This window comes from Dipodomys merriami, unplaced genomic scaffold (assembly GCF_024711535.1).
Source record: "Dipodomys merriami isolate MVZ:Mamm:240054 unplaced genomic scaffold, mDipMer1.0.p SCAF_9, whole genome shotgun sequence".
In the NCBI taxonomy this organism is placed as follows: domain Eukaryota; kingdom Metazoa; phylum Chordata; class Mammalia; order Rodentia; family Heteromyidae; genus Dipodomys; species Dipodomys merriami.
This window is the reverse complement of record NW_027206512.1, coordinates 38,480,552-38,506,134: the sequence shown is the minus strand read 5'-3', so window position 1 is coordinate 38,506,134 and position 25,583 is coordinate 38,480,552. Positions and strand designations below refer to the sequence as shown.

General features: G+C 39.0%; 2 protein-coding genes across 5 annotated transcripts in view; one reads left to right on the top strand and one right to left on the bottom strand.

The window, feature by feature from the left end:
* Positions 1-709: 709 nt before the first annotated feature.
* Positions 710-12,748, bottom strand: Commd8 (COMM domain containing 8). The gene is made up of 5 exons (XM_070012365.1): positions 12,635-12,748; positions 9,231-9,386; positions 6,646-6,798; positions 3,541-3,696; positions 710-1,548 (listed from the first exon to the last, which is right to left on the bottom strand). The coding sequence occupies exons 1-5, from the start codon at positions 12,698-12,700 to the stop codon at positions 1,528-1,530; spliced, it is 552 nt and encodes a 183-aa protein (XP_069868466.1). The 5' UTR covers positions 12,701-12,748; the 3' UTR covers positions 710-1,527.
* A 6,114-nt stretch (positions 12,749-18,862) lies between these two features.
* Positions 18,863-25,583, top strand: part of Atp10d (ATPase phospholipid transporting 10D (putative)) — a 69,856-nt gene continuing 63,135 nt past the window's right edge. Inside the window, exon 1 of one of the 4 annotated variants that reach the window (XM_070013001.1) lies at positions 18,863-19,086. The gene's annotated coding sequence lies outside the window, so the exon portion shown is untranslated. The remainder of the gene's footprint in view (positions 19,087-25,583) is intronic. The other 3 variants (XM_070012998.1, XM_070013000.1, XM_070012999.1) reach the window with 3 other exon arrangements.

The following is a 25,583-nucleotide window of genomic DNA, read 5'->3' as shown; positions in this document are numbered from 1 at the left end:
TGGTGAGTGGAAGGTTATAAATGGTTACCTGAGGGCAGGAGGGGGTAAAGAGGAAAGACAGAGGCTACAGAGGAGCAGGAGAAAATTTCCAGAAGTAACTATTTTGGTGGTGATATTGCCACAAATATCTGTACATCAAAACTTATCAGACTACACTCTGTAAATAAGTATGCCAATTAGATCCTAATACAGCTGTTGCAGCTAACTGAATGATACAAAATTCAGGATAGAAGACTTAAATTGAGATGAGATTTCTAGATCAGTGTTATTCAAAGGACCAATTTGCAAAGTGTTACTGGTCCATTATGACCCAAGGAATTTATTTAAGAATCAAAAGCCACACTAAGCATGCTGTTTACTTCAGCTGATAAACTTTTCATTACCAAAATCTCTTCATGAAGAAAGCTGTACACTGAAAAATATTCTGGCCTGAGCTCCTTTTCTAATTTCCAACCTATAATGAATAGGTCATAAACCAGCAGTATTGTACAGACACCTTGTGCGTAGCACTATCTGGATCACACTCAGATATTTATTCAGTCTCAGACTACTCTCACCTGTATGATGAGAACAGCAGTAACTGCTCTAGACATCTCAAGGAACAGGCTCAAGCTTTAAATGAGTTATAAAGCTTACACTTGGAAGGTATTGCTTACTTATGCATTATTAATGAATTAAATGAAAAGTCATTTGAAATAAATCAATCATAAAAATAAAACATGTTATTTTTATTTGTTCAGAATGTTTATTTTTAGTGCTAGCTAAGGTTAAAAATTGTTTTTCAATGAATCTGTTAACATTTAAAAGACTCAATATTAATTTACAACAAAAATGATCCTGCAAAATCCTGACACTTGAGTAAAAACATAAACACTGTACAATGGCATCTATCTTTACATCAGAGTAGTCTCCCAGTCAGACACAGAACTGGCAGAGAGAACAATGTCGTTTTCATTTTCCCATTTCACACAAATTCAGAATTTTTTTCCTTGTTAATGTCTACCAGTTCTCTACAAAATTTTACACTTTACAATCTTTTCTTGAAATATGAGAAAAGATACAGAATCTCCTGAGTTATAAATGTAGCTTATACCTTCTTTAAAAAAGTTACTTTAAATATCACAAATTATATATCATAACACGTGTCTCTAATATTTGCATAATGATATAAGCAACATTCAAGTATGTTTGTGCTTTCTATGTTGACATTACTTTAGAACCTATTTTTAGCTTTCAATTAGACTGTTGTGAAGATTTCCCACATATTTAATAAATGAAGATAAAACAATCATTAAGAAAATATAAACTGTTACATAGCTTTTCATCTTGCATTTTTTGCATTCCTATCAACCATATAATCTCTGTTCTTTAAGGACAGTGATAGATTTTTATCTTTTTCGCATCAGCACTGCTGCTCTCTCAGCCTGGAGAGCATTCAACCACAGCAGGGTGTTTGAACACAGTCTTCACTCTGCCTTATCCCAGGTAGCAGTAACATCTAAGCATGTTGTTATCCATAATTTCCAGCTATTTCAACTGCAGGACCACCTTAAAACACAAATTAGAGGAAGACAAATATCAGATTAGACCAGAATGGTGGCCCAATATGCTAAATGAAATGTTTTTTTAAAAAAAATCTCTGAAGGAAGATGAGTAACAATCACGGTAAGTGCTGGCATTTACCCAGCAAGATCTGTGTCTCAGGTTATTCAGCATCATACCAGGCTCTACCACATCCACTTCCCATCCGAAGGGAAGCCAGGCTCGAGCTACCTGGCATTCAGACCAACCATTAAGGCACCAAAACGTGTGAGTAACTTCAGGGTATGGGAAGAAGCTAATGTTTATCAGCGTTTTTAGAATGTAGAATTGAGAAGACTGATAGTGGCCAGGGAGACAGTTAAGAATATCTGAAATCTAAGCCAGGTATCAGTGGCTCATGCCTGTAATCCTAGCTACTCAAGAGGTTAAGATCTGAAGATTGAGTTCAAAGCCAGCAGGGCAGGAAAGTCCGTAAGACTCTTATCTCCAATTAACCTCCAGAAAAATGAAAGTGGAGCTGTGGCTCAAGTGGAAGAGCGCTAGCCTTGAGCTGAAGAGCTCAGGGATAGTGCACAGTCCCAGAGTTCAAGCCCTACAACCGACAAAAAAAAAAAAAAAGAAAAAAAAAAAAGAGTATCTGAAATGTAGTCGGTGATAATTAGATTACTGACAAAATGCTAAAAAACTACATTAAAAAGATACACACACACACACACACACACACACACACACACACACTTTTTTTTTTTGTGGGGCTTAGGCACTCTCCCTGAGCTCTTTTGCTCAAGGCTAGCTCTCAATCACTTTAACCCACAGCCCCACTTCTAGTTTTTGAGTGGTTAATTGAAGAGTCTCACGAGGACTTTTCAGCCCAGTCTGTGTTTGAACTATGATCCTCAGATGTCAGCTCAGAGTAGCTAGGATTACAGGCATAAGCCACTGGCACCTGGCTAAGATAATTATTCTTATTTCACTCTGACAGTAACAGTTTTTACTGTTTAAAAATTACTTTTCAAATGTACTAAACACTACAAAAAATTACTGTTTTTTACCCACTGCCTTGTAACTGTGAAGGTTTTAAACATCCATCAGTTCTATCTTGTCTTCATCTGTGTCACAACTAGAGTCATATTTTATTGCCTATATTTAGAGCATTATAAAAGCGAACTTTGTCCAACTTGTCCAAACTTTAGTTCTTATCCATTCAGAAAGACATCTTTTTTCCATAATCAGAACTTTTTTTTAAATCAGAAAAACTATTTGGACTCTACTAATTTCATGATCCTAAAGTTCAAATATATTTTTTTTATTAGATCTGAGACCAGAACTTGAACTCAATATCTGATGCTTTTTCACTTAGTGGCTAGTGCTCTACCAACTGAGCTATGACTCCAACCCCTATTTTTATTAATTATTATTAGAACACAATTATTATTCTTTTGAAAATGACCACCTGATAAATTATATCCCAAACCAAGTAACTGAATAATAGATGTTAAAATTCAGTATCTAAAACTATCAATGAAATATTTTTCTGTGCTTGACATAAAAGTATCAAGGAAATTAAAATATTAGAAGGGAATTTATATGCATTTCTTTTATTGCCCTGAAGGTATTAATCAAAACTTAAGACATTAAAACCATATAAGAGCCAGGCACCGGTGGCTCACGCCTGTAATCCTAGCTAACTCAGGAGGCTGAATTCTGAGGATCACTGATCAAAGCCAGCCTGGGCAGAAAAGTCGGTGAGACTCTTATTGCCAATAAACCACTAGGAAACCAGAAGTGACGCTGTGGCTCAAGTGGTAGAGCACTCGCCTTGAGCTGAAGAGTGCAGGGATAGCACCCAAGCCCAGAGTTCAAGCCCCACAACAGACAAAAATATATATATATATATATATATGATATATATATATAATATATATTATAAAACATATATAATATATATAAGATATATATTATATATATATATATATATGTGAAAATAAACATAAATACCTTATTAGCTGCTTCCAAGGAAGTGATTAGATTTTGGAGCTCTTCTTTACTCATTTCAACAGAATATGGTTTCACTTCACCATTTTCTTTAACATCTAGATGAAGGCTTAAAAGTGGCATTTGTAAAGTAGCAATCTTGTCACTAGAAAGTGCAAGCTGTTTGAAATTTTAAAAATAATACTTAGTAAATAAAACAGACATTAAATATGCATTGGTGCTTAGTAACAGTACATTTCTTAAAAAGTAATGTTTCCCTGTCAAACACTGAGAAAAGCAAAAAAAAAAAAAAACAGTATCAAAACAACACATGTTCAAAGGGTAGGAACAGAAAGGGAAGTGAATACAAGAGAGAAAGGAGATAAGAAAAAAGAAGTCAGCAGTTTCATGGCAGAAGCAAATATAAAAACCTGAGTCAGTCCAGCTACAAGATACTCTTTTTAAGATCATAATAATTTTTTAAAACCATAAAAACTCTGGGAAGTACTGAACAGGTGGGTCCAAGACATCAAGAAACTGAATTCTTAAGGAATGTGAAAGTTTGGGTATGAAGATGACTGACTAAAAATATTGGTAAACTCTTAGAAATTGAGATATTTAATTCACTATCAACTAAATATTAATAAATATATTATCAAGATACCATCCTTAATTAAAAAAAAAACAAAATACAGCTACCTCATTTTCTTAGCTCTGTCACCAGAGAATGGAGAACTGAAAGAATCTGGAAGAATTGAAAGAATCTAGTATTTATAGTACTACACTTTTTTTAGAAAAAAAGAAAAGCTCGATAGCTTATAGATGACAAAGAAGAGCTGATTTTCCCACACCTTTGTTTGGCGTGTTACTTCTTTTTTTTTTGGGGGGGGAGGGTGTCCAGTTGTGGGGCCTGACCTCTGGACCTGGGCACTGTCACTCAGCCCTTCAGCTCAAGGCTAGCGCTCTACCACTTGAGCCACAGCGCCACTTTCGGCTTTTTTCTTTTTGCTTATGTGGTGCTGAAGAATTGAACCCAGGGCCACATGCATCAAAGGCAAGCACGCTACCACTTAGCCACCTCCTCAGCCCAGCGTGCTACTTCTTAAAAGAATTTGTTGTGTAATGGAAAAGACACATTCCCTAACAAGTAACCAAAGGATCTCCCTGTGGCACTACAGAACCAAATCCTTCTCCACATTTCCTCCTCCTTTCAACCCAAAACAGGACTCATAATGTTTGAGATTTGAGAGTACTTCCTCCAAACTGGTCCATCTTATGGGTGATTCTCTTCAATATTTCTGTTAAGTGGTTTCTCAGCCTATGCTTGAATTCCACCAAGGAGTACATTACTTCAAGAACAGTTTAAAACCATAACTGTTACCCATATAATTGTAAAGTATATACCTTAACCCTTGTCTTAAGTCTCTGGAGTCATTGAACAAAAATCTATTTCCTATCCAAATAAGTTCAATCATAACTGTCATAGTTCTACTAAGTTTTACCTTTTCCAGAGACATGAATTCATATTTTTCAAAGAAATTTCATGACTAAATTCCTGGTCATTCTTTTCCATTTGGATTCTAATTTGTTTAAATGTGTCTTAACTAAATAGTTCACAAATAGTGTCTCTCCTCTACTTGTATACTTACAAAAACATATTTACTTAAATGAAAAATCCTCTACATTACCAATAATTTCTTTGCTTCATTTGGTTCATCAGTATAGTGAGATAAAAATTTTTATTTTATGATGCTGATACATGGCCTTGTACTCTTGCTTGGCATTTTCACTCTACTTGAGCCACATGTCTACTTCCAGCTTTTTGTTTTTGTTTTTGTTTTTTTGGTCAGTTTTGAGGGCTGAACTCTGGGACTGGGCACTGTCCCTCAGCTCTTCAGTTCAATGCTAGCGCCCTACCACTTGAGCCACAGCACCACTTGCTTTTTTCTGCTTATATGGTGCTAAGGAATCAAACCTAGGTGCTTATGCATACGAGGAAAGCACTCTACCACTGAGCCAACTTCCCAGCCCATATTTCCAGCTTTTTGTATGTTAACTGGAGATAAGAATTTCTCAGACTTGTCTATCATGGCTCTCTTTAAACCTTGATATCTGAGGATATCTGCCTCCTGCAGTAAGCATTAGCTACCAACACCCAATGATAATATCTCTAGTTTTGTTTCACCTTTAGCTTTGATAAGCATAATATTCAAAAAAGGTTAAAGAAGAACTAGCCAAGATAAGAACCAGAGACCATGGCTAACATAAATTCATCTGTCTTTGTATGGTTATTTGTCCAGTTATGAACCATGTAACTGCTCTTTTCCCAACCTTTTCTCCACTTGATCCACAAAGATTATATGAGGCATTATATCCAAAACACAAAATCAGGAAATGTAAAGTATTTCTTTTTTCTTAATCTTCTAGTCTAAGTACTCTTTAAAGGATGAAAAGCTAGAGAAGAGTTGCTCTTGATTAGCCCTAATAATGACCTTCTTTTCAAATGTTTTGAAAACTGCTGTTTTAATAACACATAGATTTTCCTCATCGAAGTAATATCTCATTTAGCAATCTTGAGAAAGCTAGGAATATAGAAAGCCCTAGCCAAAGATACTTGTCAGATACAGATTCTACCACCATTATGACTTACAGGTCTAGTTAAAGTTACTATCAATGCAATGTTTTTAATATATGGTTTGAGTTTGTCACTTTCCTATGCCCAAATAAATAAAAAAACATGCCTTTTAAATGATCTTTGAGATTTCTCTGGAATAGTATATTCTCAAAATAACAGAAACCTTAGGTACATGTCATAAAAAATATTTAATATATAATTCAAAAATATATACGCTATTGGGGCTGGGAAGGTGGCTCAGTGGTAGAGCGCTTGCCTTGCATGCTCAAGGCCCTGGGTTCGATTCCTCAGCACCACATAAGCAAAAAGAAAAAAGCCGGAAGTGGCACTGTGGCTCAAGTGGTAGAGCGCTAGCCTTGAGCTGAAGAGCTGAGGGACAGCGCCCAGGCCCAGAGTTCAGGCCCCACAACCGGACCCAAAAAAAAAAAAAAAAAAAAAATATATATATATATATATATATATATATATATATACGCTATTAAACAGGTTCTCACCTTTAACTGCCAATCAAAATCCTGTAGCTGAGCAGACGAAATGTCAACTATTTCTCCTAATAGAGCCTGCTTGATTTCATCTTTCCTACTTCTCAAGCATTTCATAATAGCTTCTTGATGAAATGAATTTAACGGATTCAATTGCTGGAGTACCTATAAAAATAAGTGGTTAGAAAGTAACTGAAAGGGGCATCTTGCTTAAAATATAGAAGTTTAATTCCACTCTCCTTTCATGCATCTTTAAAATGAGTCAAAAAAAAAGAGAAATAGTTCAATAACTATGAAAAGAAGACTTGAACAAGAGTAAGGTTTTAACAAAATTCTGCAAAAGTTAAAAAAAAAAAGAGGTGCATAAGGCTGGCTGACAAGGCCATATGAATATGAACACACCTGAAGAGCATAATACAATGTCACATAACATCACCCTTAAGGTCACAGGTATATAAGAATCAGAGAAAGGAGGCCAAAGGCCATTCAACAGAACCATCTGACAACCGTAACTTCAGGCCTAAGTTCCTTAAAAATATATAAAACAAAATGCAGCAGCTCTAGAAAGAGAAATAGGTAAGTCTATGTCCATCATTAGAGTTCTTAACACAACTCTCAATAACCTACAGTAACAAAAGCAGTAAGTTATACAAGAAATTAAAAGCACTATCTACTTTCCCTATTTGACATATAGAATACTCAACACCTGTAGGATACACAGTATTTTTACATGTGTATAGAAGAGTCACCAAAAAATGGATACATTGAGCTATGTATCAAACTACAAAGGACTGAAAAATACTGGTCTTATTTTTTATTACTGTGCAATTAAATCAGCAAATAAAGTCCAAATATTTGAAAAATTAAGCGACTCAATACTAAACAAAGAAAGAAAAACAATGTCTAAATTCTTTCAGAGAACAGATAAAGAAGAAAAAACTTCTCAAAATCACTCTTTGAGGCCAGAATGAAAGTTGATACCTTGATGAGGACATTACAGAAAAGAAAAATCACAGGCCAGGATCACTCAATTACAATGCAACTATTTCAGACAAAACACTGATGTATCAAACTAAGAGATACATAAAAAAGATTATACTACATGACGAAGTAAGATTTATTCTGACAACACAAGCCTAGTTCAGAAAAAAAAATTAATGAAACCCAATATCCATCATTTGCCTAATACACAGGAAGTATTTTTACTTTTTTTTACAAAAAATGTTAACAAATGTTTAATCACTTGGACATGATAAATTATACAGGACTTTAGACATTCACCCACTGAGACCAAAGGAGGATATTCTTAGGAGAGGATCACAAAGCTCAATAGTGCCGGGTACCGGTGGCTCAGTATAATCCTAGCTACTCAGGAGACTAAGATCTGAGGATTGCAGTTCAAAGCCAGCCCGGGCATGAAAGTCTGTGACTTATCTCCAATTAACCATGAGAAAATCAGAAGTGGCACTGTGGCTCAATTGGTAGAGCGCTCCTCTTGAGCTGAAGAGCTCAGGGACAGTGCTCAGGCCCGGAGTTCAAGCCCCACAACAACAACAATAAAAAAGACTCAATAGCTATGTATATATTATCATATAAAATGATATTTATCAAAATGAACTCCAAGAAATGGAAACAAGGTTTTTTTTGTTATTTTGCTTTTTGTCCTTTTTTATTTGTCGCTGGTTTTGTTTTCTGTACCTTTTGTCTTATATGTAAGTTTATCTATTTTGGGGAGGTCAAGGGGGAGCACAGAAATGGTGGATGAATAAATGCAGCAGTGATACTTGACATTATGTTGAAATGCAATATACAACTTGGTGGGGGGCAGGGGGCAGGTCAAGAAATAAAATTTGAGAGAAAAGGAGAGAAGAGGTGATGCTATTGAAAAATGTACTCATTACCTGACTTATGTAACCATAACCCCCCTGTACATCACCTTTATAATGAAATGTTAAAAAATGTTTAATCATGGTAATGGAAATATAGATATTAGTATATAACTAATGCATATTAGTTATGTAACTTCCTATATGCTTTAAATGTTTTACAATTTAAAGAGTCACCAGGGAGCTGTGGCTCAAGCTATAATCCTATTCAGGAGGCTGAACTTTGTTGATGGAGGCTCAAAGCCAGTCTGGGCAGGAAAGTCTATGCAATCTCCAACTAGTGCTGGAAATGGAACTGTGGCTCAAGTGGAAGAGCACAAGCCGGGTAAGTGGGTGAGGTGGAGTGGGAGAAGAGTTGTGGGGGTACTAAGGGACAACACTAGACCCCACGTTCAAGCTCTAGCATGAGAACAACAACAACAAAAAAATCCTGGGAAAAAATAATTTCACAGGAACATTTTCCACTCACAATTAAAAAGTTTTAGTTGTTATGTAATATATACATAGTACTTCATGATGATGATGATGATGATGATGATGATGATGATGATGATGATGATGATGATGATGTCCTTTGTATTTAAGAGTACCTAAAGCATAACTTTTAAAAAGTCTAGGTATTGGGCTGGGAAGGTGGCTCAGTGGTAGAGAGCTTGCCTTGCAAAAAGTCTAGGTATTATTATTAGGTATAAATATTTGGAGTGAATTTACCTCTTCATCAGATAAACTTTTACCAACTACAACTTTGAAAAACTTGGTAACATCTTCTAGAACAAGTGTCCATTCTGCTGAATTCCAGATGCTGTGATAATCCTGGTAAAGCGGATAAGCTCGGCCACAGATGCCATCAATTATTTTGTGAAGAAACTAGAGAGAAAAAAAGACATAAATGTACTTGTAAGAAAATTTATACAACAAATATATCTTTTTTGTGACAAGCTAATATCCTAAGGAGCTCCTGTTATCTGCAAGAGCTCATATAGAAACAAATATTTTAAGATTCTTATTAATAACTAGAACTCTACAAAAATACATGTTTTCCAGTAATATGTCCACCTTCAGATACAAAAGTAACTTCAAACGTACAACTGTTTTGTTCCAACGTTTCTGAAAGGAAGATGGCTTCAAATCAGGATCCCTGATATCATATCTACATAATAATCTCCAACAGAGTCTAACTTTTACATCAGTGTTTCATTGTAACTCTGTAAAGTTCATTTTGCTTTGTCTCTATTTTTACAATCTTCCTATTTACTTGTTCTGCTCCCCTTCAAGAAAGTTCTCAAGGGCTGGGAAGGTGGCTCAGTGGTAGAGCGCATGCCTTGCATGCCAGAGGCACTGGGTTCGATTCCTCAGCACCACATAAGCAAAAAGAAAAAAGCCGGAACTGCGCTGTGGCTCAAGTGGTAGAGCGCTAGCCTTGAGCTGAAGAGCTGAGGGACAGAGTTCAGGCCCAGAGTTCAGGCCCCACGACCGGACCCCAAAAAAAAAAAAAAGAAAGTTCTCAATATTGCTCTCTTCCTTTTCTACATTCCTTTGCTCTATCCTTCTTTCCATTTTCTCCTTAAGTGCTCTCTAGGTTTGTTTCCTCAATGTACAATGAAAATCCCCTTACAACTATAGGTCAGACAGGCAAGTATCTAGTTTAATGCCTAGTTTGGAGACAATAAAACACTTTAAGTATTTTCTGGAGGAAACCAGAGTAAAAATAAACCCAAAAAGGTCTGTTCACTGAATATTCTGAAATAGGAAACAAATCTATATAATTCCCTCAAAAGTTCATCTTTTGAAATAGGTAAGTCAGACTGTCATACTCTGGCTTCAAGTAATCAAATATTATGTGCCCATCTTTGAGAGACACAAGAGATATTTCAGCATTCTTCTGCATTAGCTGAAAATATATTATTCATATCAGTACTCCCATGATGCAAATCTCCAACACAGATTATTTGAAACCTACTACACCAGAACCAGTCTAGGTAAGGATTCATTTAACTATCTTTCATGAGATACTTGTATAACCATTTTAGTATTAAGTCTCCAACTCTTATTCCGTGGATCATATTCCACTCCATTTTAAGCAATCACTCTTTCCCTGAACCACACATATGAATTCCACTTCCACACTGTGGCTAATGCATAATAAAACAATTTTATGAAGGACCTACCAACCAACATACTCCTTTTAAATACACTGAAAGCTTTCTACACACATTCTATTTTATCCCTTTTCCTCCTAAAGCAAAATGTACAACTCAAAAAAAATGCTAACTTTTCTGAACCTTTTATTCATTCATAAGAATGTGAATACTTTATTGCATTTGTGTAAACAAGGTAATGGGAATATAAACAAAAAAAACTATCATTCAGGAACTTCTAACTAGGAAATAAACGCTACACAGGTGTTCAATACAACTCTATGAAGTACTGAGATTATTCCCATTTTACAGATAAATAAGCTAAGAATCAGTTAACACCCTAACATAACAGAGCTGTAGTTTATCAGTGAAAAGCAGACATATTAATAAATGAAGCATAGACTTTCATCTGTTTTATAGACCATCCATTATTTTTCCATGATTTACCAACAGTTTGAGAGAGATAAAAGAAAAGTGAGAACAAGGGACCTGTCTTCAGTTAACATTCAAAAGAGCATGGGGATCTAAAATATTGAAGAGACTCAAAATGTAAAACAGTAAGGAGGTAAAATAGGTATGGCTCAAGTAGTAGAGCACCAGCTGTAAGTGAAAAAGTCCAGCAAGAGCACAATTGAGTTCAAGCTCTAGCACAGGCAAGACGTATTTAATAAACGACTTTATATGCCAGAGATTATTCTTTTAAAAAAGGACTTGAGTGGTAAACTGCTTGCCCAGTAGCACAAGGTCCTAGCACAAGGTTCAAGCCCTAACACTATATCACATACATACATGCATGCATACATACATACATAAACACACATAAAAGAAAGGTGCGGTCTCTATTCCCAGCTAAGGAGGCTGAGGTGAGAAGGCCTGGGCTCTCTGGAGCTAAAGCTTGAGGCCTCATCTGAAAAACAAATTAAAAAGCAAAACACCTGGAGAGTGGTCCCAAGCAAGAGAGAGAGCACTTGCCTCCCAAGTTCAATCTCCAAAACATACATACATACCTAAATACACACATACATAAAATGTAAAAGAGCTGTGAAAAGGAGGAGCTGTAGACAAAACCCAGAATTGTAGATCCAGTGAACAAGTAAGGGTAGTAGTACCACCAAGCAAAAATAAGGGGTTGGCAGGAGTAGCTCAGGCAAGCACCCAAGGAATTTGAGGTAGCTTTGGCAAAAGCCTGGATGTCAGGGAGGAGAAATGAACTGGACCCATAGATTCAGCAGTCGTCGATACCTATGGTAGAAAGGGCTCAGGGCCTTCCTTGAGAAGTGGGTGGAATGAAAGCAGGGCGGGGAGAGGCAGTGGAAGGCTCAGTCTCCGGCCCTCTGTGACATTTCATCTTTGCCCCTTACAGTACTCCAACCTGGGCCAACTTGAGGGAAAGAGGGAAAAGTGCGTTTTCTCCCTCCTGGCAGGGGTGAAGCCATTTCTCTCTGAACCTGGAGGACTCAAACCCAGACTTTTAGCAAAAGATGCCCCACGGGGCCACAGGCGTGGTCCCACTTGTCAGGAGGTGGCCGCACAGTTCCTGTGCCAGCCTTCCGTGAAAACCTGGCTCCTGTCTCTCCTGATGCTCCTGCCCCCCCCCCCACGCCCGCTCCACCCCGTACGCCCCGAAGGACCACGGACAGACGCACAGACAGTCCCCCTGGGAGTCGGAGTTGGTCCGCTCCCCGGGCAACTTCCGGCCGCCCTCAGGGCACAGGCTGGGCTCCGATCCCCAAAACCTCGCGGGGCGCCCAGGGGGCTTCCTTGGAGGTTTGGGGTTGATGACCCAACGGCACGTGGCGAGGGCGCCCCGGCCCCCGACCCCACGCCGGGCGCCGGCCAACGCGGTGGCCCCCGACCCCACGCCGGGCGCCGGCCAACGCGGTGGCGCCGGAAACCCGGGCGCGGACCGCGCGCCCCAGCCGGCTCGGCCCCTTCCTCGCCGCGCCCGCCGAGCCGGCCGGCCCGCGGCCCCCTCACCTGCAAGCCCCGCTCCCGAGGCAGCTTCTGCAGCCGCGACAGGGCCGTCCCGTCTTCCGGCTCCATCCTGCGCGACGCCGCGGTCTGAATCACGTGACCAGACCCGCGTCTCCACTCGGGCCGGCTTCAACCACGTGACTCTAACTCTGGTGGGCGGGGCTCAGGGGCGGGACTCCGAAGTCCGAGTGCGCTTGCGCGGAGAAACAGCAGCGCTTCAGCGAGTAGATGCTTTCTGGGTTGGGGGGATGTTGTCTACGCACGCTTTGCTGTTCCCTGTGAAGGCAGATTTACCAAGCTCGGAAGGTCGTTTGTGGTTCTACTGAACCTTCTCTTCACGCTGTAGAAACCGTCTAATAAGAATCACCGTATGTTGTATTAGAATAATCCCGGGGCCAGGAGTCCCAGAGTTTTAACAAGTCTCCTACTAAGTCATCCTGATTTAGACGCTATGTCAATGGTTTACTGTAAGGTTCTTTATACAGATTATTCTAATAGGAGCAGAAGGTACAGTTTTCATCCCCACGTGCAAACAACAAATGTGATCTGAGAGGTCATCAGAATTGTCAGATGGAACACATAAATACATACAAAATCCCAGGCAAGTGTGACACTTCAGATAAACGATGAATAATATCTAAGTGTCTCCTAAACATTGCACAGGATACACTTAAACTAAAAACTTATTCACTTGTTTTCCTGGAATTAAATTTTAACTGAATTTCCTGTGTTTTATCTGGCAACCTCAAAGATCTCAAACCCATGCTAAATAAGAGAAGTACAGCCATAAGTTAAAAAATCAGAGGCTTTATACACAAGACACTATGTTGGAAACGATCTATACAACTTGGGGGAGAGGGGTTGAAGTGGAGGGAAAGTGGGAGAAAATTGAGGAAAGGAGTAACAAGGTTGACAAGAAACATACTCACTACCTTACTTACTTATGTAATTCAAACCCCTCTGTACATCACCTTGACAATAAAAAATAAAGAACCATTCACCATAAAAAATAAATAGATAAAAATCATCAGCCTAAGTTCAAAAAGTATTAGTATTATTCCCCTCCTCATGACAACTGTTACTTTAATCAGATGCTGAAAAATTGAGGGTAAGATGACCTCTGCCATTCAAAGCAAATGATACCTAGCAGAAAGAAGGATGCAAATCTAATCTGTAAAGTTAATAATAAAAGTGGAAAGGTAACATATACTACAGAGGAGAACATAATTCTTCAATATGTAGGTTGTGTAGAGAAAAACTACTTGGTAGCAGCACCTTGGAGGTGTTATTATAAGAAGATATGCTATTTCAACCTTTTCAATACTATACCATATGTATGGTCTTTCTGTGGAGATTTTTTCATTTTAAAACTGTCCATCTCATTGCCACTCCTTGTAATCACTGTAACAATAACCTCCACTTCTGTGAAATGTTAGGATTTCAGCGGGTACTTCTTAATTAGTGAAGAAATATTCAACCCAAGGAAGATTTGAGTGATTTTTCTCATCTAACATGTTTTACATATTTTTGTTTTAGTTTGTGTTTTGTTTTTGTTTTTGTGTTGGGGCTTGAACTCTGGGCCTGGGCATTGTCCCTCAACTCTCAGCTCAAGGCTAGTGCTCTACCACTTGTGCCACAACACTACTTCCGGTTTTCTGAGTGGTTTATTGGAAATAAGAATCTCAAAGACTTTTCCTGCCTGAGCTGGCTTTGAACCACAATCCTCATATCTCAGCCTTCTGAAGAGCTAGGATTACAGGTGTGAGCCACTGGCATCAGCTTTTTGTTTTGTTTTATTTTTCCATGATGGAGTTTGAACTCAGGGCCTGGGTGCTGTCCATGAGCTCTTTTCCTCAAGGCTACTGCTCTTCCACTTTGAGCCACAGTGCCACTTCTGGGTGTTTGTTTTTTGTTTTTTGTTTTTTTTTTAGTTTATTGGAGATAAGAGTCTCACAGGAACTTTTCTGCCCAGGTTAGCTTAGAACCAGGATCATCAAATCTCAGCCTCTTGAGCAGCTAGGATTACAGGCATGAGCTACTGGCGCCCCGCTGATACTTTCTATTTTTAAAATAGTCTTATCGTTTGCACACCATATAATCCAGCAATTTAAAGTCCAGTTTGGAAGAGAAACCATGTCCCCACAATTCAGCTTAAGACTACTACTGCCCTCCATGTCCCTTATGTGTTCCTTGTAGTTCTCTAGAAAAGTTAAGTTCCAAACCAAAATTAATATATGAGCAAGTGCCATATATTGTCAGAAGTTCAAAAGAGAAGGACCTCATTATCATGGGGTCATAGACCTTCAGGTAGGAAAAGCAGGATTCAGAATATAGATTACAGGTACATAGGTAGAAATGGATAAACATAGTGATGTACTTGGAAAGACTCACACAACCAAAAACACAAATAATAAAGCATAATGCCATTCCTAGCTTGGTGGCACATATTTTAATCTTAGCTATGCTGGAAACTAAGACCTGGACAATAGATGTTCAAAGCCAACCCAGGCGGAAAACTCTGAGAGACTCCATCTCCAAAATAATCATCATAAATGAAGACTGGAGGTGTGGCTCGACTGCAAGAACACTAGCCTTGAGCAAGCAATCAAGCGGAGCAAACACAAGTCCCAGTATTAATGAAAACAAAAATCAGCAAAAGACGTTTTTAGTATATATCCTCAAATAAGTAGATATATAGATCAGAATAATTTGAAGCCACATGTATATAAAATATTCTGAAGAATATTCATATCCAGGGCAAAAGAGGCAGAATTTTCCAAGATGGCCTTTCTGTTGACATTGTTGCTAAATTATAGAGCAGATCAGGAAGAAATAAGAACTGGGTCAGGTAATTATAGTGTTAGAAGCCAAACTAACCTTGGAAGGCATGTAATTCAACTTCTTAGGGAATTGAGGCTCTGCAAAGATAAAGTCACCAGAGGTCAAGGCTAAGCACTGATTATAACATCAACATGGAGAGTTCTGCCAGCAGACTGGCTTTTAACTTGAATTTCCATATCAACTCTTTCTGGGGTCTCTACATGCTAGCCTACTCTGAATGTTTGGTATATAACAACCTTATGAATGTGAGTCCATTTCTCTCCTTCTCTCTTCTCTCCCTCCCTCCCTCTCTCCTTCCCTCTTCCTTCCCTCCCTTCTCCCCCACCCCCATGCTTTCTTGTTATATGAAGAATTCAACAGTAAGAGGAAATTCAAGAGTAAGAGTAAGAGGACTAACTGGTTGTAGCTGGTGGTCTTGAAGGACTAGTCCATACCCATTCCAGCTGAATTGGTGGATACTTCTCTTACCTTCTGAAATGTTTTTCAATATAAAAAGCTTTATGTTAAGAAATTTACAGACAAGCCAGATGCTGGTGGCTCACACCTACCTACTAAGGAAGCTGAGATCTGAGGATAGTGATTCAAAGCCAGACGGAGCAGGAAAGTCTGTGAGACTCTTATCTCTAATTAATCACCAGAAAACTGGACCTGGTGCCATGGCTCAAGTGGTAAATCACTCGCCTTGACCTGAAAAGCTCACTACTGCAAAAAAAAAAAAAAAAAAAAAAGAAAAAGAAAAAAGAAATTTATAGACAAATGAAACCTACAATCTATATAGCCCTCCTATAACTCTTAATGACACCCTAATCCAGGCCCAGTTTGCTTTCTTTAATTTCCATTTACTAGAAGATGCTCTTCCAGATACTCTAGGCCATTTGAGTCAGGTCCTCAGGTTCTGTACTTTCATTCTGAAAATCAGTTTGAACAGATTTTAAGAGAAGAGAAATTGATTTTGTGTTCTTGTTTTTTTGGGTTTTTTTTGGCCAGTCCTGGGGCTTGAACTCAGGACCTGGACACTGTCTCTGAGCTTCTTTTGCTCAAAGCTAGTTACTCTACCACTTGAGCCACAGTGCCACTTTATGCTTTTTCTGTTTGTGTGGTGCTGAGGAATCAAACCACGGCTTCATGCATGCTAGGCAAGCACTCTATCACTGAGCCACATTCCCAGACCCAGAAATTGTCAATTTATGGCTCCATTTCAAGACCTTCTCATCTTGGACAAGTTTCTCTAGCTGTTTGTGTCTTGGATTTCTCATCTTTAAGAATGAGTTTATAGGGCTGAGATGATTGGATGAAATAGTATCTGTAAGCTGCATAGAACAGTGCCTAGTCCGACAGGGTTCACAAGCACTCAGTACAAAAGTAGAAAATCTTGGACTAGGAATGTGGCTCAGTGGTAGGGTGCTTGCCTAGCATGCATGAAGCCGTGGGTTCAATTCCTCAATGCCATATAAACAGAAAAGGCTGAAAGTGGCGCTGTGGCTCAAATGGTAACATGGTAGCCTTGAGCAAAAAGAAGCTCAGGAATAGTGCCCAGGCCCTAAGTTCAAGCCCCAGGACTGGCCAAAAAAAAAGTAGAAAATCTTGTGATGGTATTATTAAAACAGAAGATCATCTACAAGGGATAAGTTTAATTGTGAGCTCCCTTTTAAAAAATTGACCATGGGAAATGTCCTAATTCTTGCTTGAATCATACTCTGTTAGTAAGTACAGGGGAGAAAGATGTGGCTGAATATGAATCATGAAAATATAAGCTTGTGATCCAGGTCAGAAATTACAGGTACACAGAAAATATTTTGAAGCAAACAAATGCCCATATTACTTGATATGTTATATGTTGGAGCAATGGGCTCAAAGAACAAAAATATTTCTCTATCATATATAACTAGGCAAGAAGTATCATATCAGGAAGAATCCTGATTATGGTTTTATAAGATACACATATATGTATCTATATATAGTCATATATATATATATTTATATTTATATTCCTAGAGCTTTAACTCGAGTTAAAGCTGACCCTAGATGCTGACCCTGAGCCTTTTTGCTCAAAGCTAATGCTCTACCACTTAAGCCACAGCTCTACTTCTGGCTTTTTGGTGATTCATTGGAGGTAAGAGACCCACAAACTTTCCTGCCAGGGCTGGCTTCAAACTTTGATCTACAGATCTCAGTTTCCTATGTAGCTAGGATTACAGGCATGAGCCACCAGCGACTGGCTTTCATGTAAAGTTTTAAATGTCTTTAGAAGAATACCTATAGAAACTTGGTTTCCTTTTCAATCAAGTGAAAGAGAGACATAGGACTGACTGCAAAAGTTTTTACTAGGGAGAGGAATTTCAGAGGCTATGTACAATGGCAACATGTTATATACTAGGGCTGGGTTTATCCTGGAGTTGACTAAGCTGTAGAGATTTGCCCTTGCCTGCCAGAGGCTTCCTTGATCAGACAGCATAGAAAGACACACCCAGACAGTGTTTCTTACCACCTGGCATAGATATTTCCTCAGTAGGTGCAAAAACTTGTTTGGCCTCTCTTGATTTAGGAGAGTTTTCAAGTTTCCCAACCAGTTCACTCAGCTTCTTCTGGCAAGTGTTCATTGTCTGACAGACATTTGTAGGATCGTTTCATTTTCTCACTCTTGCTATACATTCAAGGAACATTTGAGAGAATAAAAGGTACAGGTACCTTAGGAGAGTTCGAAGTTATTGTTTCATTTGTATTTGTTTGAGTGGGATAAAACATTTACTTAAGTGTTGCCCTGAACTATTCTGAAAGTTCTGTCTTTTCTAAGGCACAAACCCTTAAGGTGACTAGAAGTTTTGAGAGATCAGACAGATAGGTTATGGTAATGTATTAAGGATTAAAAATACCTTTTTAAAGTGAGCGCTAAATACACAGACCCTACAAGGTGTATGAATTCAGACATATTATCTTGAGTAAAGGAATAGATGGAGTGAGAAAAAGGACAAGTCTGAACTGTGCTTTTTTTTTCCTCTCCCTCAATTTCTTTTTACTTATCAAACGACAACTTTGAACGTTTGTTTAGATTTAATCTTTGTCCTCTAAGTCTAGAGAAATGAGTGAATTGTTGGACAGATTGTTAAAGCAAGAATAACGATGGCGGCAGTTGGCAATCACGGTGAGCATCAGAGAGCGGACTGCGTGGACCTTGGGTCACTGGGACACCTGCTTGGTGCAAACTTGCAGCTGTGCCCCACAGCTGGCGCTGGCAGCCGGGCCTCGGCCAGGCTCCACCCACGCTGACGTCACGGGAGGCGGGGCGGCGGGCGATTGGCGGCTGGCGGAAGCCGGGGTGGCTGGGGCTGGTGGGGGAGAGGAAGGAGGGGGGAGTCAGGAGGAGGAGGAGGAGGAGGAGGAGGGTCGGGGGAGCCGTGGAGAGGCTGGAGTAGCGCCTGGGCTTACACCAAAGGTTGGACTCCGGCTCTGGAAACCGAGTTTGGGAAAGAAGAAGCGTGTGTCTTTCCCAAAGACAGATGCCTGGCTGGGAAGGGTGACTCGCCCCTCAACCCTGAAGCTCGGTGCCTGGCTCGGTGCCTGCGCCTTGGAGACGCGGGATCACCATGCCGAGCGGTGTGCCCAGGGAGGAACCGGTAAGACGCCAGCCCGGAGGCTGCCCGCGCCCCGCCCGGCCTGCGCCCTGCGCGCCCCCTTCCCTCCCGTACGCTTGATGGCATGGCTCAGGACGGGACGTCCGGGCTGCGTTGGACTTTTAAACAGCCCCTGGAGGAGCGTTTACACCATTCTGAGTTAGTTGCTCTCCAGACAGGAGTTCCTGGCCTTTGCTGGAGGCGGGGGGTGGTGGAGAGGCGAGTGCTGCCCGCGTGGGGCTCCTGCCCCCACCCCGCCCCGCGCCGGCACGCACGCCTGGGTCTCCCATTGGGAAATCCAGTCGTTGGAGAGCAGTTCTGGCAGCCTGTCCACTCCTATCCCCGAGGGTGACAAAGCGAGAAAAAGTGCTGATCTTTAGCGCAGCACCTTAATCAATCCCCGGGCAAATCCTTAGGAAGCGAAGTGCGTTTGTGATTGTATTGGAATTTGCTCTGAACTTGTGTGTGTGTGTGTGTGTGTGTGTGCGCGCGCGCGCCAGTCCCGGGGCTTGAACTCAGGGCCTGGGCACTGTCCCTGAGCCTCTCTGTGCTCAAGGCTAGCCCTCTACCACTTGAGCCACAGCGCCATTCCCACTCTGTTCGTGTGGTGCTGAGGAATCGAACCCAGGGCTTCATGCGTGCTAGGCAAGCGCTCTACCATTAAGCCCCATTCCCAGCTCTCTGGAATATTTTTGAAAGGAGTCACCCAAAAGAAAAAAAGGAAAAGGAAAAGAAATGTTCTTTCCCTCATATACAATTGTGAAGAACTTGGTTGTTCCATTTACCTTGTGTGGTCCAGAGACGTGGATTGGGCAATGAATTCCTTGTGTCTGGGAGTCTTATTGATGGCTGGGGACCACATACTTTTTATTAAGGATAATTAAATTAGCTTGGGTATTTAGAATGCCATCTAACTAAGATTAAAGCTTCCTTTGACTTCTTTTCATGATAGTGCTTTGTGAGGAAGAGCATTCTGTAGACTCTATGTCTCTGATTAATCAACCTGGAACTATGGACGGAGGGGGAGAGGTGCTCTTTACCTACCAGAAGTACAGCATCCACCTTTAAACTGGGCTGGGTCTCATTTTTGCAGGGTAGTATCAAAAAAAAAAATGTGTTGACTTGCCAAGCAGAATAACTCATTCACCCTCCCCTCCCTTTCTGGACTGTTCTTTTTTTTTATTAAAATGAGAACGTCCTGTATGCATTGTTTTAGAGTAGCTAAAAAATAACGTTATATTAATGTTGTGTGAAAAAAATGGAGAATTGAAAAAGTCTAAAACAGGATGTGAGAGTGTAGCAAAAACTGAATGTTTCATACTTAGTATTCAAACTGTTAAATAGGACTTATTTTGCTATTGCCAGTCAGATGAAGAGAAATGTTGACAATCTGACTATAATTTTGAATATACGTCTCCTATGTTAGACAAATATACTTATTAGAATCAATTTTAAAAGTTAAGAGTTAATAAATATCCATATAGTCAAGCCTCCATTCCATGTTTTGCTAGGTGTCTGATTCAGCTATAAATCATTTACAGAAAAGAATTTTTTTTTTAACTACAAGTAAAATTGCTTTGGGGACTCTATAAACCTAATAGATTGTCAGAGCTGAAGAAGGAGAATTTATTAACTCTAGAAACAATGATTTGTATAATGGATGCTATCAGCATACTGGTTAATAGTTACAGCAGCAAAGCAGCTTTCCTTATCCATTTCTCTCCTTCCCTCCTAACTTTCCTCCCTCCCTCTCTTCTTTCTTCCTTTCTTTTGTCCTTCCTTCCTTCTTCCCTTCCTTCCTTTCCTTCTTTTTTCTTCCTTTTTTCCTTCTTTCCTTTTTCTTTTCATTTCTTTTCTTTCACTTTCCTTTTCCTTTTTGTTTCTTTTTCCTTTCCCTATCAGTTCCTACGATCACATCTGCTGCACTATCTGATGCTGATAATCTTTTCATCTGTCTTCCTAAAATCTGCTCATTCTTATTAAGGCCTTTTTATGAGTGAGGGAGATAAATGCAATTGCATTTACTGAGTAAAAACAACTTAAAGGTTTCAATTCCTTTATTTCTGAAAAGGAAAGTATGATTGAGTTTGGAACTGTTCTAAATGTTGTGAACTCTTTTTCTTAAGTTCATAGTATTCAGTTGTTTTGCATGATTTCGCAATACTTCAATTTTCCTTAATGATACTATAAAATATATGCAGTTATATATAAATAGGTTATATTTGATAATATTACTTATAATATCCTTTTTCTTCACTAAAAACTTTCCAAGAGAGATATTCTCTGTGTCTTCATCACAAAGAATCCACTTACCTGTGATACCCTTTAGTGAAGATTTCATGTTGTAGTTGCTGTTGTTGTAGTTAACATACCTACTTTGTCTGAATAGAAAAATACCTGAATCTGGGACATTATTCTAAGATCTCTAAACCAATGACAAATTCTTTCAATACCGTAAGGTAATGTTTATGACTAATTTTACTTTGATTGTGAGACTGCCTTTCTTTTCCCAAATTGTCAACTTTCATTTGAGCCTGGCTCAAACTGGATTGTTCCAAATGCCCAGTCTGATATATATATATATATATATATATATATATATATATATATATATATATATATATATATATAACTATATAAATTAATAACATTAATATACACATTTATATATATTATTTATTTTATTTTTTCCTGCTTTATGTGGGTCACAGTTTGGATAGGCCAAGGATAGGAGTATGTGGGTAAGGCAGGTCATTTTAAGGATGTAGTATTGGTATCAGGCAGATGGTAGAGGTGGCACCAGTAGAGGGAGGAGATGTAGGCTTGTCTAATCAAGGAACATGGGAGTGTGGCTAATGAGAAATTGTAGTGTTGCTATGCGTGCTGCCTTTGTTAGAGACGTGTGAACAGAGTTGGAAGTTTCTAACAATCCAGCATCTTGTAGGTTGTTGGTAAACTGTTTTCTGCAACCTGTTATGTAATTTTTCCCAGATGTCTCCTTTTCTTTTTTCCTCATTCCAACGTATCTATCACACTTCTTGCAAAGAAATCTAAACGTCAATAGTATGTCATACTCTTCTCAGATATTGTCAGTGATTCCCCAGGTCTTCAAACTGAACATAACTTCTTTGTTTTTAACATTCACTGTGAATATAGTCCTAATATAGACTTCCATTTTAATTTCCCATCACTACTCGATTTGTCTTTGAAACTCCAGCTTCAATGAACTACTCAGAGGTACTGTAGTGAAGGTGGATTTCCCAGACTCTTTCTCTCTTCTAAAATCTGTGACTCTCTCCTATCTGGATTTGAGGCATTTGCATCAAGACTCACTTAAGATGCTTTCACTTCTGACCAGCCTTTCCTCTTCTCCCTTTTCATCTTCTGTGTCTTTCCTTTTCCTGGGACCTTCTATGATCTCCTGAACCACGTGGTTATCCCGATTTTTGTCTTCTTATATTGAATTGGTATTTTGATTTATTTTGGGGGCTTTTTAAAATTGATTTCCATGTTATGCAGAGTTATGCCTAGAACAAGGTAAAGTAAGTGAACACTAGAGAGTAAGCACTAAAAGTCAGAGATATTTATTTGTTCTGTTTCCAGGTTTATTTCAGCATCTAAAATAATTGGTTCACGCAGTGGGGGCACAGCAGGCATTATTAATGTATGAAGGTAGCAGGCACAATGCATTACTCAACAAACCCCTTAGATGACTTTGTGAGCCAGGAAACTGAGACATAGAGGAGAAGATGGCAAGAGTTGTGGTAATTAGCCACTTGTAAATACATCAACAGAGTTGGTGTTCTTTCTGCAAACTGCTGCTTTGTACACAGTTGAAGTTTGGGAGGAGGGTAGCATTGAATAACTTTTTAGAATTGACCATTTACCATGAATCTATTTTATTATTCCAGTGAAGATGTTCCAAATCTTTTTCTCCCATTTCTTATTAATATCATTTATCTGCCGGGCGCTTGGTGGCTCACAGCTGTAATCCTAGCTACTAAGGAGGCTGAGATCTGAGAATCATAGTTCAAAGCCAGCCCAGACAGGAAAATCCATGAGACTCTTATCTCCAATAAACCACCAGAAATCCAGAAGAGGTGCTATGGTTCAAGCCCCACAAAAGCGACCAAAAAAAATCATTTATCTATCAGCTATTGATGTTTATTTAATATGCATATTTATATAATGTATGTTGCAACCGTTTAAGTAATTAGCATATATACACAGTGCTTCCTTTGTATTAAGTCATGTGCCAAAGTAATTTCTAATCATTGAGAAATAATACTTGTGTAAGTTTTCTGCTTCTGCTCATGGAAAGATGCTAATATTGAATGCTTTTAGTGCCTTCCCCTTTGTCTTCCTATCTTCCTAATAGTCTTTTAAAAGCTATCTTTTATCTTTTTTATCATTTTTTATATGCATATATAATGTTTGTCACATGGTGCTGGAGCTGCCTTCCTTGGTTTGAGTGGGTGAAGTTAGCACTCCAGAAAATTTGTGTTATACAACTTTAAAGAGTTATTCTGGCTCTAGTTTCCAAATGAGTGCTTACCAGTGTGCTAAAGTCACTTCCAAATTTACTTGCTTACTTACTGCAAGTGTTTCAATACTTCCTTTTTTTCTGCTCTGACATCTGGTGACATACCTAACAAAGTCTGTATCTTGTGACACTTAAAAACTGAAGGATCATGTGATGATACTTCCTAGATTCAAGACTTTGTATCATTTGAGAACATGGAAGCCTTTCAGTACTTATTTTTAAAAATATGATATTTTTTTGGTCTTGAACTCAGGGCCTGGGTATTGTCCTGAGCTTCTTTTGCTCTAGGTGAATACTCTACCACTTGAGCCACAGCTCTACCTCCATCTTTTTTGAATAGTTTATTGGATATAAGAATTTCATGGATTTTCCTGCCCCAGCTGGCTTTGAACTGTGATCCTCAGATTTCAGCCTCCTGAGTGGCTAGGATTACAGGCATGAACCACCAATGACTGCCTTGATTTTACTTTTTTAAACCTAGACTGGCCTCAGTGCCTTTCTCCATATTTCAGCCTCCCAAGTAGTTAGGATTACTGGCACTTAGGTCCACTGAGTTATTCTAAATGAATTTCAACCTTCTGTTCCCTGAAGACCATTTAGATCATAAGTTCATTTAAATTTATAAGTATAGTCATGAATGAGAATCTCATGGTTTCCAGTTGAGAATTTTAAGAAAAGCTAATCACCTACTTTCAACCTGTAAATACTGGAGCAGAATGTGTAGATTTGATGTAACTGATTTTAATATAAGCAAGTGAAGGTTTTTCTAGGAAAAAACAAGGAGAAAGAATATAAGGTTGGCAGTGCTGCCTTAAAATTGAAACTAGGTAGAGAAGAAAGACCATGTAAGAATGAGGGATAGTGGAAAGAAAGAGGTTTCCTCTGTTGCTGATAGACGTTAACAGTGCAGCATTTACTTAAAAATAAATTTTATGCCAGGCACCTGTGGCTCACTTCTGTAATCATAGCCACACAGGAGGCTGATATCTGAGGATTGCAGTTCAAAACCAGCCCAAGCAGGAAAGTCCTTGAGACTCTTATCTCTAATTAATCACCAAAAAGTAGGAATTAGAGCTATGGCTCAAATGGTAGAGTGCTAGCCATGAGCAAAAAAGCTCAGGGACAGTGCCCAGGCTCTGAGTTCAAGCCTAGGACCAACACAAAAATAAATAAATTATATGTGCATATATCAAATCTTATGAAAATCTTCTATTGACAACATCTAATGAATGTTTCTAAAGTAGGTTAAAACAAATATTGAAATGTACTTACTAAGTTTATTTTTTCAGATGATTTATACATTTAGTTTTAGTTGTTGTTGTTTAACATGTCTTAAGCTCAATTTCAATTTTTTTTTTTTGGTTGGTCATGGGGCCTTAACCCTGGGCCTGAGTTCTGTCCCTCAGCTCTTCAGCTCAAGGCTAGCGCCCTACCACTTGAACCACAGCGCCACTTCCAGTTTTTTCTGCTTATGTGGTGCTGAGGAATCGAACCCATGAATGCGAGGCAAGCACTCTACCACTGAGTTACCTTTCCAGCCCCAACCTCAACTTTTTGATTAGTCTTCTTTTACTCTTTGTCTCAACCTTCACATTTCTTGCTGGGCTATCAGAAGTAAGCACTTTCTGCCAATCAACTTCTTGTTCAAGTAATATGTATATACAAATGAAGTGTATAGAAAAGTTTTATTCTTACATGAGAGAATGGAAGAAACTTTGTTTAACAGATGTTTGGAAACATCTTTTCATTAGTGTTAAACTAGTAATATAGCTAGGTAATACAATTTATCTTTTATTCCTCTGTCTTCCTCTTTTATCTTTTATTCCTCTGTCAAACCATTAGATACTGAATGAAACCCTTGCCTCATTCCTGTACAGTCTTCTCCCTCAGTTTGGTTGAGGGCTGCATCGGTGACATAGAAGAGGATCTGTTTATTCTATCCCACAGCATTTCCCAT

Excerpts from the sequence above, each read along its gene's own strand:
- Commd8 (XM_070012365.1), bottom strand. The coding sequence starts at position 12,700 with ATGGAGCCGGAAGACGGGACGGCCCTGTCGCGGCTGCAGAAGCTGCCT. Across the intron at positions 9,387-12,634 it reads CTCGGGAGCGGGGCTTGCAG|TTTCTTCACAAAATAATTGA; the intron begins GTGAGGGGGCCG and ends TTTTCTCTCTAG. Across the intron at positions 6,799-9,230 it reads AAAGTTTATCTGATGAAGAG|GTACTCCAGCAATTGAATCC; the intron begins GTAAATTCACTC and ends TTATTTTTATAG.